The 13,650-nt window shown below is 37.8% G+C and overlaps 1 protein-coding gene across 3 annotated transcripts in view; it reads right to left on the bottom strand.

Moving 5' to 3' along the window:
* Positions 1–1,189: 1,189 nt before the first annotated feature.
* The window catches only part of UNC80 (unc-80 homolog, NALCN channel complex subunit), a 223,804-nt gene continuing 211,343 nt past the window's right edge, over positions 1,190–13,650 (bottom strand). For 2 of the 3 annotated variants that reach the window (XM_042953135.1, XM_042953134.1), the window contains 5 exons: positions 13,055–13,111; positions 5,878–5,959; positions 4,905–5,016; positions 4,097–4,296; positions 1,190–3,257 (listed from right to left, as the gene is read on the bottom strand). In XM_042953135.1, the coding sequence (XP_042809069.1) occupies positions 2,991–3,257; positions 4,097–4,296; positions 4,905–5,016; positions 5,878–5,959; positions 13,055–13,111 (718 nt within the window). In that variant the 3' untranslated portion in view covers positions 1,190–2,990. The remainder of the gene's footprint in view (positions 3,258–4,096; positions 4,297–4,904; positions 5,017–5,877; positions 5,960–13,054; positions 13,112–13,650) is intronic. The other variant, XM_042953136.1, reaches the window with a different exon arrangement.

Here is a 13,650-nt window from a genome sequence, read left to right as displayed (position 1 = left end):
GAGTGAAGAATGTTCTTCATTGACTAAAGGGACAGGTACTAAAGAAGGGAGATGTCACCCTGCCTAATGTTCTCTTGCAGGCTTGAAATAGCAAGCCAGTTGTTCCCAGCCTAGCCAACAAGCCCTAACCAGACCCCCTCTCCCCAAACACCACATCATTTTTTTCTCCACCATTGTCCTGCCCATTCATGCCTTTTGCCACTATGGTTCTCAGTGACTTGTCCCAATGCACTCAGTAACTCAGTTTCCTTTTTGGAAAAACCAAATAACTTATCTAATAGAATTATAAAAAGCAGCAAATACTGAAAAATGAAAGTAACATGTTTTGCTATAGAAAATGCTGTATCCAGGATTTGAACTGCTTTAATTGAATCTGAGTGGTATAAATCTACACCCACTGTCATGGATGATACATTTTTATTCCAAGGTCTTTCCAAAGTTAATTTCAGAAGAAGCAACCTCTTGGTTTAGTCCAGTGTTTTACACATGGGAAGTAGGTGCCTGTTTTGATTTTCCTTTAAACAAGATAAATATCATTAAGCATCGTAGCTTAAGAAATAATCTAGTATTACCAATCTGTATTTACCATATATAATAATTTTTAGTCATATACTCACTAATGTTTTGAACATTACAAAAACGTGTTATCTTGAACTTTTTTCTGATCTTCCCCAACTGTTTTTTTTTTAAATAGTTATTCTTTCAAACTCCAGGTAACAGTACTCCTGAGAATACATCTTGTGACAATCTTATGCACATACATATAAATACTTTATCAATTACACAGAAACATTCAACACATTACATTCAACACATTTAAGGGCACCTTAAATGGAACAGATGCACACATCTGCAAAACCTCAGCAGTCCCAGTCTGAAAACATTCCCACTCTGTAAGGCCCGGTTTCTCAGAGTGGAGGCTTTTTTGCAAGGTACAACAACACTTAGCTTATTAAAAAGTTTCCAACAGACTTCCGTACCACTAGAATGAAGGAGTCGGGCTGAAACGCAGACATGCCAGTATAATCGTGTTCAAAACAGCCCAATACTTTTTAAATATATATAAAGGTATTTAGAATTCTTGTCATTTTTTCAAGTCTTTTTTGACTCCTTTACTTTTTAAATATTTGATACGATTATACATAGAGAATTTGAATCGAGAACCAAAAAGCTGGAACAAAGTGCACACATATAGAGACTCATACAGCCCAGACACTTGTAATTACCAAACGTAAGGCCTCTAACACTAATTGAGCAGCATAATTTTTAACAGGCAAAATATATCAGCTTAGAAAGAATCATAAAGCCACCTTATACATATATTTCTGCACTCGAGAATTAATTCAGCATCAAGTAAATGATCTGAAAATTTTGTAAAATTTTGAAGAGGCCGTTTACCACCTCTGTTTTCTGAAGTTTTAGATGTGAAAGTTTTCATTTTGTCCATTATCTTTAACCCACAGGTGTCTTTCATTCTCTTAGGAAATGGGACACAAAACCCCAAATAATATTTGAAAGTATAAATCACAACATAAGCAATGCCTATTTAATAAGGAATTTTAACAACAAAAAATAATCCTCCTTTGTGATTTGGGTGAGTTTAGCAGGTCTGTCTATAAACATACTTTTCATAGCCAACGTAGTTAAAAGTTTAAGCATACAGAATGTATTTTCGATTCACTGCCATGTAATCAAAATCTATAACTTCAGTTGGAGGACTAGAAGATGCACACACACACGTGTGTGCATACACGCACCAATTTACATACATATATGAGTTTTTATATGCTTAGTAGTTATGTAACAGTTTTCTAATGTAAACTGTTAAAATTTTGAAATTCAGTTTTGAACTATATGATGCCAAGCCCTACTGCAGGATCAGTAACACACTGGATATGGCCTCACAAGTTTTCTAAGTTTTATGCTCTTCTTGAAGTAACTGAACTTCAGGTTAAAGTACACAAACCGACTGTGCCTATGAAGAGATTGCTCACTTTATCATTTCTCCTCATAAACATAGATGTCTAAAGGATCATAAGAATATGGTTAACACTGAGAAAAAGTTATTTTACCAAACCAATTCTAACAACAATAACCTCAATATCTAAAAATATACCCTCGAGGGCAGGCACAGGATACTGGAATCACATTTCCCAATATCTCCTCATCTTGGCATTGATGTGGTAATGGCTAGAAGTAGGAATACCATACATTTCCAGCTAGAATATTTACATTTAGTTTTCATTATAGTATAGGCTGTTTAGGTTCTTAATTCAAAATTGTGTGGTAATTTTTAGAATATTTTCTCTCTAACATGATTATGAAATGGAACGATCTTAGGGCATTAGCATTTTGATTTACAACATGCAAGGTAAATGACGGTTGAAAAATAAATATTGAAAAATCCACAGCTTTAAAAATAGTATTTTCTTTTTGTAAATGGCTGTATTGTTGGTCAAAGCAAAAGTGGCTGCAGGCTTATTTATTATTTAGTCTCCTCAAACTAATATTTTCCTTACTTATTATTTTTATGTAAATTGCTATGCATACAGCCACCTGATTTAATATTTTTGAAACTATAAAAATAAACATTTGCATGAGATGTATAATGTGAGTAATCTCAAAAATTGCATTCTCTTTTTAGAACATATTATTTGTTAATATTCCTAGGTAAGCAGCTCCATAATAGTATATATTTTTAACTGCTCAAGGCTTTTTGAATCATAAACAATGTGCAGTGAAATGGCTCTTTCCTCTTATTCTTCCCTGGTTTTTATGGTCTTCACACAACCAAATTATCTTAGCCATTGATTTTTTAAAGGTGTTTATGAAACAATGTGCGCATTAGCAGCAAAATCTACTGAGATTTGTGTCACCCGTTGGATGTAAAGTGCTGTGTCTTCATCTTTTCTGAGCAAAAGTAGTCACCTTTGAGCAAAGCGATCCCTCCCACATCTCGTCTACACCTGCCACTCTTACAAGATCCAGAATTAAACATGAGACTCATCTAGGTCTACATCAGTCTCCCCCAGCTCAGTGGGCGTAAAAGTGAACTGGCTGGACAGCAGGGGGTTCTCCATGCCATTTTCCTCACTGATGTGAAGGACGGTGTCTCCGTGCTGTAGGAGGATGGATGTCTCAAGGCCTGTGAATTCATCAGGGTCTGAGAGTTGCGTAGAGAGGGGGCTGTGTGCTGTAGCACCTTGCACTTCTGTGTCCTCCTTCTTTTCTCCTTCTTCAGCGGGGAGGGTCTCACTCTGTGACCAAAAAGATCATAACATCATGGAAAGGTAGGATAGGTGCCAGGGAAGAGCATCAAAAATATTGTTGTCTATCTGAAACCGGATAAGAAATCACACGGCCAGTCCCCAGTTGTAGCATTTGCCATATGTGAGCTCCTCTATGGGCCCTTTCAACTTTGTAAGCCTCTGTTTTCTAATCTGTAGCATGAGCGGGTTTTTTTGTTTTGTTTTGTTTTGCCCTCTTACCTTGTTTGTAGACTGTGAGGTAATAGGATGGGATGGTGTTACAATGCTTTTTAATTGTTAACAACTATACAATGTATGTAGTGACATTGCCCCTTCTTTAAATACCACTGGGAAGAACATGGGGACCTATAGGAATTCACTTATAAAACATTGGAAGAAGAAAAAAAAATTAAAACCACAAGAAAAATATCAAAACAATGAGGAAAAAGGTCAGAATAGGAAGTTCCTCTCATCTCATAGGATACAGAAGGCTCTCTTTTTTAAGGCTTCTAAACTGGTAACTTTATTTTCCTTTTAAATTGAACCACCTTTCAACCAGGTATTATATATTGGTTTTCAATGGTTATTTTAGCTGGGAAATATTTTCTCTTAGGTTTTTCATAACAAAGAATACCAAGGTTTCTCTTATTCCTTCTTAAGCAGCTGTATTCCTGACCATATACTTTATATGGATTTTCTTGTTCATGATGAGAGGACCGTTGTCTGTCTGGGTAACAAAATGTTACAGACTCAGACTTAAATTAAATGTAATAAGTTTGCATATCCATGTTGCTCATAGACATAAGTGGGCAGGGAGCAAGCCTTGCCAGTTTCCGTAGAGCCCTCACCTGCTTGGGAGACAGGCTGTGAAGATCAGCAACCACAATAGCAGGGGAAGACGTGAGGACTGGTTTGTCCATTCCTTCTGGTTTCCTAGATGGAGCTGGGCTGCAGCCTTGTGGCTGGCCTATAGCAGGAAGTGTTTCTGTTGGGGAAGCTGCTGGCTCTGGCTGAGCCTCAATGAAGGTCACAGAACGTTTCTGATCCGCTGTAGGTCAGAATTAGAGCAGTAAATATGGAAAAAAAATATGTTGTCAGTGCTTAAAAATTAGCTTTGACCACTGTTTCCTGGCTTTTCTTTATGAAGACACTGCTGGCTTATTAATAAATGAGAACATATTTGACTATCAGGTACATGTTTTGATTTCACCTTCTTTCCTATAAAGAGTAGGACTTGGGTAGAAAAAAATCATTTTTACATAAAAGGCTTATTACAAGATTTCCATAGAGGGTTAGGGGAACTTGGTTATCACTCATAACAACTACCAACAAGACTTCAAAGTCCCTATTATTAATCATTTCATTGTCTTTAGTAAGATACAAACTCAGTTCCTCTACTTTCTAGAGTCAAATCTCATAGCATTCATGGTTTACCTTGAACTCTTCCATTTCCCTATGTTCATAGGGTAGGAATAGGTAAGAAACGGGAAAAGAAGAAAAAGCACTAAAGTGTTCTGGGTGACTTCTTCCCTTATCCTAGAATGTTCCCATAGGTATGCTCATCTGCATGCCCTCAGGGTCTACAGACCTTCCTGACTGGGTTGCATGACATCAATGTGTCAATGGTACAGTCAGAAGGGACACAGGAGGCCTCACCAGATGGCTTCGTTTTAGGTTGAATGCTCCTGCGGGTGGTTGACAGCCGAGCCCCATGGCGGTTTTTGGGTTCAGTCTGGGTCTTCTGACGTGATAGTAGAGGACGTCTTAGCTAAAGAGAACAGGCAGAATAAAGCTGGCAAGAAGGGTCTGACTGCCTGGCAGGAAACTCTGTGCTCAGAGGATTCTGACTATGGTGTATTCTGTATGGGTTTCTGTGGATGCTTATATCTGTAGCTGATAAATTAAACTTCTTTCTGCATATGTAACTATTGCGTATTTCAATCTGGCATCCCCTTTAAGTTCTTTACATATCCTAAGGACATTGATTAACATAATTTCAAGCAGTCATGTGGGAATTTCAGAATTACTGCTTATCAACTGGCCTCTACTCACCTAAAAGTCATAGTTAAACACATGCTCATAACTCTCAAGGGGAAGTTCATGAAAAAACTTCAGATGCTGAGAAAGCATCTGGTACCCAAATCAATGTTGAGAAGCTCCAATCAAAGCAACAGTGCAAAGGCTCATTTAAATTTGTATTTAAAAAGTAAAGGAACCCCACCTAAGGAAATTTATAAAGATGATCTTTACTTTGATTTCGATTTTAACCTGAATCATTACTCTGGAAATGAGTACGTGTATGCCTGTATACAGAAACAGGCCTTAAATCAACTTTATTACCAGCCCTCCTTGCTCAGTCAGGTTGATTGGACAAGAAGGTTTCTGAATAGGGAACAGACGTAGAGGCCTACTTACTTTACTAAGTCATCAGCTTTGCTAATAAGATTCAAAGCCAACATAGAACTAAAACTGTCAGCTTGCCCAAGTACTTACCACATTTTAAAGTTGCTCTGTACAGCTTATTTCAGGTGGGAAGGCAATATATGATCTGAATACAGGTGGGCATTAAAAATTAAATAGAGCTTTCATTTCGTAGGATCACTCTCCTGCCCTTTCAGGGTCTGCTTACCTGCCTCAGGCCCCTCTTCCTCCCCAGTGGCTGCTGAATGAGGAGGTTCTGTTGGCCAGGCTCACTCTGGACACTTGCCACCCTGTCGAGCATCAACAGTGTTAGTGTGGACCCTGCGGAGACTACAGAAGACCATCCTCTGGTGGGTGGTAGCCAAAATCACTTATATGAAACAGTCACTTCAAAGATACCATTATCTTTGAAGGAAGGTCGGGAAAGGATCCCTGGGATGGGAGATTTCAAGGGTTTGGGAGGGAGAACGAGGCCTTACAGCCCCACGCTGCCAAAATTGAGATTTTGTTTTCAGTCACTGATGCCATATCTATCATTGAGCAAAACATTGGTTCGATCACACCCCTGGTTTGGAAGCCACCATAAAGTTAAAGATGTCATATTCTAATCTCAATTTTTTTTTTCCAAGGGGAGGGGAAAAGGTGGTGACAAACAAACACAAACAACTCTATCACATGGATGGGAACACCTTCTTTAAAATTTCAATTCAAATGAAAATAAGATGGACATATCAAACACATCAGACACAGAATCCATTTGGGTGAAGGGGCACATTCAACACATGTTTGCAGCCTGAAGTCTCTGTGACCACTGAGTAAATGGATAGTCACATGGGTAGACAATTCAAATGTTTTTTAAAAAAAGATTTTAGATTTAAAAGGCCGGCGAAATAATTAAGCTATCAGTAGAACTCAGAAGCTTAATTAAGTAATATTGAGTAGCTGCACTCAAACATATTGTACAGTTTATAAAACAACCACCTGCTCCCCCCAAATTTGCTGTGTATGTGTGCATTTTATATGCAAAAATGACTATTGACAGTGGTCGCTATTTCAGTATCGGGTGAGGTGGAAAATATTGTCATGGGCCCATGATCCATTTTCATTCTGCATGCATGTATAATAGGTATTTATACTGGAAAACGGGGGGTGAAAAAAGGAAATGTATTGTGCCCCAGAGAACATTGTAATCCTACAGATGATGCCAATGTGCTTATTTGGTTAATTACTGCTTTGCCTTTGCAAAAGGAGAGTCATCTACAAATAGACTTTAGAGTAAAACATTCCACAGAGGAATCCTTAGTCAACAACTGTCCAGGAAAAAGAAAGACTATATTCATTCATTTCCATTTTTTTTAAATGAACTATCTAAAGTATCTAGCTGTAGTTACAGGGAGAGAAATTGATGGCAAGATGGACAATCAGATGTTTCCCCTGTTAAGTTAACAACTAGTTAACCATCGTATGGTTGATAGTCATATCTGTCATTTTTTAAATGTCTTACTCATATTTCCACTAGAAGAAAATTAATGATTCCCAAATGGAGTTTATCAAAGTTTTTATGAAATAAGGATGTAAGTATATCATAATTGGCCATTTGGGATACACAATACGAAGTTCCAGAGTCCCCAAAACAGATGCTTTTTAAACATTCTTGTCTCTTTAATGTCAAGTTCAAAAGATCAATATACATTACTTTTATACATATATGACCTTGTATCATATATGACCTTTCTATGAAAATTATCCAAATGAACAATGCAATAAATTCTGATAAGCAATCCAGACTCTGTTGCTGTTTGAAGTGACATCTCCTTATTAATTATACATTTTAACATGTGTCTTAAATTGGAAAGAGAATTCAATTACATATGCACAAAAGTAGAAACAAGTTTCTCTCAAATACCAAGCAAAGCTCTCTTTGGCATGGTTTCTTCATTGACATCTAAATGTTACCTCAGTTCCCTTGGCCAAAAAGGGAGGTTAATACTTACCACCTACCTCCCATTAAGGTAGAGAAAAGAAGTTAGTTGATGTAAAATGGTTTGAACATGAAAAGGGATGTATAGAACATGCTTCTTTGTTTTACATTTGATATTTGTAATGAGTTTATTGCTTCTAGAACGCTAAAAGGAAGTAGGTTATAAAATGTCTTGAAAACAATTGGGCTGAGAAAATGAAATTGAGGCAGTCCACTTGTCTCATTTTTATTCAGTAATCTGAGATTGTGAGAAAAAAAAATGGTACGAGAAAAAAAATACACGTTACTCAGGGAGTGTTAAATGTCAAAGCATAATGGTAATTTCATGATGATTATTCCAAGAGAGGATCATAAGCATAAAAATTTTCTCTATGGATAGAGAGGCTTATATCTGAGAAATGAATCAAGTTTATAGCTTTAGCAATTAGCTGTTCTATGTAAATGATCTAGCATTTCATCAGCGGAATGTACACATCAAAGATGAAATTACAGAACATGTCCTTGGAAATAGTATATCCCAGCTAATAAATTATATTCTCCCTAAACATGTGGTGCTAACATGTTGGTACTGGGGACATCCAAGTCTGGCTTAAGTGTGTACAGTTAGGCCACATTAATAATAAGCAGCCAGAGAAGTTAATAATGGAAGTAATTTATGCAGAACACATTTCTTTCTCTCAGGTCTATACCAAATTGGAGTTGCATAGAAAAAGGAGTTTCAATTTAGCTTCTCTCTGAGTCATGTACTGTATTAGTAGAATGTAGCATTTATGATTTGTGACCATAAGAATGTACAATACTAAAACCAACCTGGAGCAGACCAAGGTGTCTGCCCTATGCACCTCTCTAAAGGAAACTGGTTTCTTGTAAATTTTAATCTTGGGAATGAGAAATGGCTGATTTTCTACTGTTTGACAGTAGAATAGGTTAACTTATAGAAGAGGTTAACTAATAATAGGTTAAGACAATAGAGATAAAAGGAAATAAAACTTTCTAAATTGAAGCTAAAATTATCCTTTGTATTCTGAGTCACTGAAAAACATCACCATGGCAAACCATACAATGATCTGGATTGCAGAGAAGTACATGCACTTGGGGCTTAGCAGAATTTTGACTCAACTGTCTATGAAAAACAAAAACACCTTACTCAAAATGCAAGGAAGTAATTTATAAGCTAGCGAAGTTTAGACAATGTTAGGAGAACAATTCTGGCACAAATGACCTCTTTTCCCCTGTTTCAGCCTGATGGCCTGGATTATAGTGTAGAAATATGTATGCATCTCCTGAGTGGGACATATACCAAAATGGTACTTCTTAAAAGAAAGGAGAGGTGAATAAGGGGATATTCAGTAATGTAATGAAAATATAATATGCAAAAATGTGATAACAATTCATATCATTTATCCTAAATTACAAAAAAAGTATAGATTGAGACATTAATATATTTCACAAGTGGAAGCTGTAGGTGAGACTAGCACAAGGAAAATGAATTAGTATTTTCATTGCCTTCATCTATGCTTTTAGTTTCAATTTTAATACGTTAGAGAAATCTAGAGGCGGAATACGAGACACAAAGCATAGCCATTTACCTGGAGTGATTGCCTTGTGATAGGAATGCATAAAGCCTGCACCAAAGGAGCTATAAAGCATTTGTAGAGAACAGGGATACAAACAGGAGACCAAATTCTACTTCTCCCTTTCCCAATAAAAGAGCATTGTTTAAAATTTACTTAGCCTCCACAGTGTCGGGAGCAAGAATTTCTGTCCACTTAAAAGTCCTTCTGGCTGGACTAAGAATCAAATTGACATGAGACAGACTAACAGGAGAAAATCAAATTTAATAGTGCACATATGGGGTATCCACATAGACATGGGAATTCCAAAGATAGGCAAAATGAGGTATAGGTGTTATTCTGAACTAAGTAGAAGGGGCTTGGGGTCTGGGATTCCAGAGGAAAGTATGTACTTCCCAGGGCAATAAGAAGAGCAGGTATTTGTAATTAGATGTTTGCTCTGCCATACAGATGGGTTGCTCAGATAAAATTTATCTCTATTAATAACACTTATTCTGGGAAAGACCCCCAATTTAGATTCTGCAGTGTGGTTCAAGAAGGACAAAAGTTTCCCTTGATGCCATGGGGTCTCAAGTGCCCTCAGCTCAAAATAATCCACTGGCACATTCTGGACGGGGTCTGTCCAGAACCCCCTCAACAACATCCAGAAAATGTATTTTAAATGCCACAGAATTTAGAGATTAGTGGCTAGAATCAAGAGTAAAACGGGAGAATAGTCTGGGTTTTAGATAGCCAGTAAGAACTGAGATAGCATGGCAAAGGGCGTATCTGTGTATCACAACACACATTTTCTTAGCTGTTCGTTCTCAGCTACATGAAAAGGTTTCTATATTTTTCTAAGTACTTGGAGAGTACTTGCCTAGTTTTCATACTTTGAAAATGTGGATGATCAAGACATGGGTTCTACTAAGTAGGTTATCTTCATTTTGTCTCACCCAGGCTTGTTCAAACTTGAGCCACGTTCTTATTTTTCATTGTGATTGAAGTTACCCTTACAGAATCAAACAGCATTATAATATTTTTCTAAAATTTATAATTGACTGTTAATCTGTGCCTTTAAAAGTATTCTAATGTGTCCAAACAAAATCTAATTTTCCAGTATACACATCCAGGCTAAAGTGCTTGAATAACTTCTGTATGTTTAATTCTTCTGGAGAGAAAACATGATTCACAGTGTGTGTATTTAGGGGCAGATACAGAGAGAGAACATCTACAGTGAGTTTCTATGCCTCTAAGAGCAACACTCTCAAAAGAAGAGAATCACTCATGGGATATTATTTTATCCCGTTTATTAATTTCCAAGAGAAAGAATCTTTGCTCCATAGTGTAGTACTTCTAACAGGCTGATATTTCCCGTGATGAGTATTTAAAAGAAAGCAGATAGCACAGGTTAGAAAAAAAGTCCTGGAAGAAATTTTCAAAAGGTCTGCAGAGTTTTTATTCTTTTCTACCTATGCATCAGATCACCTTAGTTATCTGGTCTCTTCCTTTTTTTTTTTTTTTTTGGTCTCTTCCTCATTTTTCCATTAGGCCAACGTGTGCCACTGACCTACAACAATTGCTCTTTCAAAAGCAAATCTCCAGAAAGTACCAAAACGTTGGGGGGTGGGGGAGAAGCAGCTTGTATTACTTTCCCTTGGGCATGCTTCCTGGCATCCTTTAAGCTTTGGAGCCAGATTTTCCTTAGGACTACTTTGGGTGTATTTTAGGGCCTGAGTGCTCAGGTGTGTGCTAAATATAATTGCCGTTGTTAATGCCTTACTGCTTCTTTAGGATCTTAAGAGTCTGAAACCTAAAGAAGTTTCATGTCAAAAATAAGAAAGCCTGGAAACCAAATATAATAAGTGTCTATTCTATTTTATAAACCCACCTCTTAGTAAATGCCAAAAGTTCCTCTCCTCCAAAGAGAACTTGGTGACGTGATGGAGTTTAAAAAATACGATTTGCAGTGTATATATGGCAAAGGTGGATGTGCTACTGGCTGGTGGAATACCTCTGCATTAATAGAGTTATTTAGAATCCAAAGTGAATGCCTCATCTTCTCTGTTCTTAATGACCACCACTGAGGCTGGGTGGCTAACACCCAGAACAAAAACATGCCAGTTACAGGAACCACAGATCAACAACAGTTGGTCTAAAACCGTCCCCAAAGTCCTCACATGACTGACTAATTCAGATGTAGATAAAAAGCTATAGCTTTGGCTCTGATTCAGTCTCATGTAGCAAAAACTTTGGGTTTTATTCCCATTGGTACTGGACCCAAGCCAGATTGGTTCTGATAACCCCAAGGTCAGCAATTTGAATCCTGAACCTGCTAGAGATGACTAAATCCTTTGGAGAGTTTGTAAAAATCAACTCAAATCCCTGCCTTCTCTCACCAAACCTGAGCTAGTATTGACTCGGCAAGAGTAGAAGTTGGCCTAATTAGAAAAGCCCTGGACGAATGGAAGTCTGATTTAATCCTTTCCATTCTCAGTGGGCCACCGAACTTATCTCCTAATCAACGATCTGTTGTCTCAAGTGTGATTTTAAGCATCAAACAAATGCTTTCTTTGAAAGTAGTGGTCGTGGTGCTAGACTTGGTTCAGATCTTTTCAAACACGGTGAACAATGAAAGGAAACCGTCTTGAGACCGTCTTGTTCTTCCTCATCCCCAAAGCTCTTGATAATGGAATTAAGTCTGCACACGCTGCAGCACTTCCACATTTACCACCAATAAGAGACTGATCTGTCAAGGCAAGGGCTCGCAAACACAAATGAATGTCATGAATTATGGGTCTAGTAAAAAAAATGATACACCCGATGATGGACTAAATTTCCCATTTTCAGTTGCTAAAGAAAATGTGAAATCTGAACAAGATGCAAAGAAAACAAAGAACACCCTTTCACAGGAACGGCCTCTCAACATTTCCTCATCTTTGTGATAAAGCAATAAACACGTTGTATTGTACTCACTATATAATGCAGACCTGGAAGGGAATGTTTTCTCTTGAGATGGAACTAAGGAACTCTTAGAATGAACAAGAAGCATTACCCCTAATGAGGATTAGTTGAGAGGTGTGAATCAACAGAACAAGATTAGGGATGTGTGACGTGGTTTATCTGAGTGTTAAAGGTGCAGTCCCCCTTTCTGATGCTTTAAACCAATAGCCAAGGCATTTTGTTGTTTGCATCAAAAGACTTTTCTTACTTACCAAGAAATGTTTGTGTCTGATATTTCGTGGCAAGTTTGGGAGTCATCTTTGTGCTGGGACATTCTTTTTACGTGCTGTTTGAACAAGCTACTATAATAGCTTGCCACATAGCATGCATCGAAGAGAGGGAATTATAGAAATTGTATTGACATTGCTACGTTTATCATAGCAGCATTGTTTGTCTTCTTACCATCCATGCTATTAGCTAAAAGACCTGGCTACATTTAATAAGGGGCTGCTTGATGATGGGGAGTTGTATTAAAAGGCTTGTGAAAAACAGTTCTCAAGGGATATCAGTGTGGGAGGGAATGATTCGGTGGGATAAAATTAACATTTAGCATATCAAACTTTAGACGTCCATGGGACAAGCCCCTGAAAGAACTCCAGAGATTTTTTTTTTTTTTATTTTAAGTAAGCTTTTTAGGCCATTCGTGATTAAGCTCTGAAGCTGAAAATGAAGGAGGCTACACCTTTGACTTCCAGGCTCGTGTGTTCATAAGCAACAAAGGGTAAGAAATGGAAATAGATATCAAGACGGGGGCGAGAGGAGACAGAGAGACAGAGAGACAGAGGAGACAGGGAACAGCTTAGTTTCCCAGCACAGACACCAATAGACAGGTAGCATTGACACTGTACCTAGAGAGGCTGCCCTCGGCGGCCAGGCCCTGGGAGTCATCGAGGACATTAGGTTCACTGCAGGAGGGGTAGGGAGATGAAGCATTTAGGGAAAGAAAATGCAAACAAATAAAAGAAAAAGAAAAAAAGGCATGCAATTTTCTGCTTCCAAGAGCCAAAAATAAATAAATAAATTTAACAGAACAAGGAAGGAAAAGGAGACAGGTAACCATTTCACCTTGTGCTGGGTTTGTCAAGACAGGACTCGAGGCAATGGGGGAGGAGGGACTTTGGGTGGTTGCGACTCTCAGAGGAGTGATCTGTTTATTGGTTAAGCGTTGGGACTTAAAATGAGCTCCAAAGGGACACATGAGCTCTGAAATGCATTGCAGAATGAATCTGTAGAAGATGAGATTATAATTCCTTTGGTAACCATTTAGTTGGATGGGTATTACTTTTAACCTGTCTTACTATGTACATGAGTCTTCATTGATCAGGAACCTGCTTCTTTCTTGTGTGGTGTGACATTATCACACAAAAACCACTTACCATGACTGCCACAACCAAACTCTTGGAACTGATGCCATTAAGAAAAGCAAAGAAAGAACTCAACTTCC

Source organism: Panthera leo, chromosome C1, assembly GCF_018350215.1.
Source record: "Panthera leo isolate Ple1 chromosome C1, P.leo_Ple1_pat1.1, whole genome shotgun sequence".
NCBI classification, from domain to species: Eukaryota; Metazoa; Chordata; class Mammalia; order Carnivora; family Felidae; genus Panthera; species Panthera leo.
This window is presented reverse-complemented; position numbering and strand designations above follow the sequence as displayed.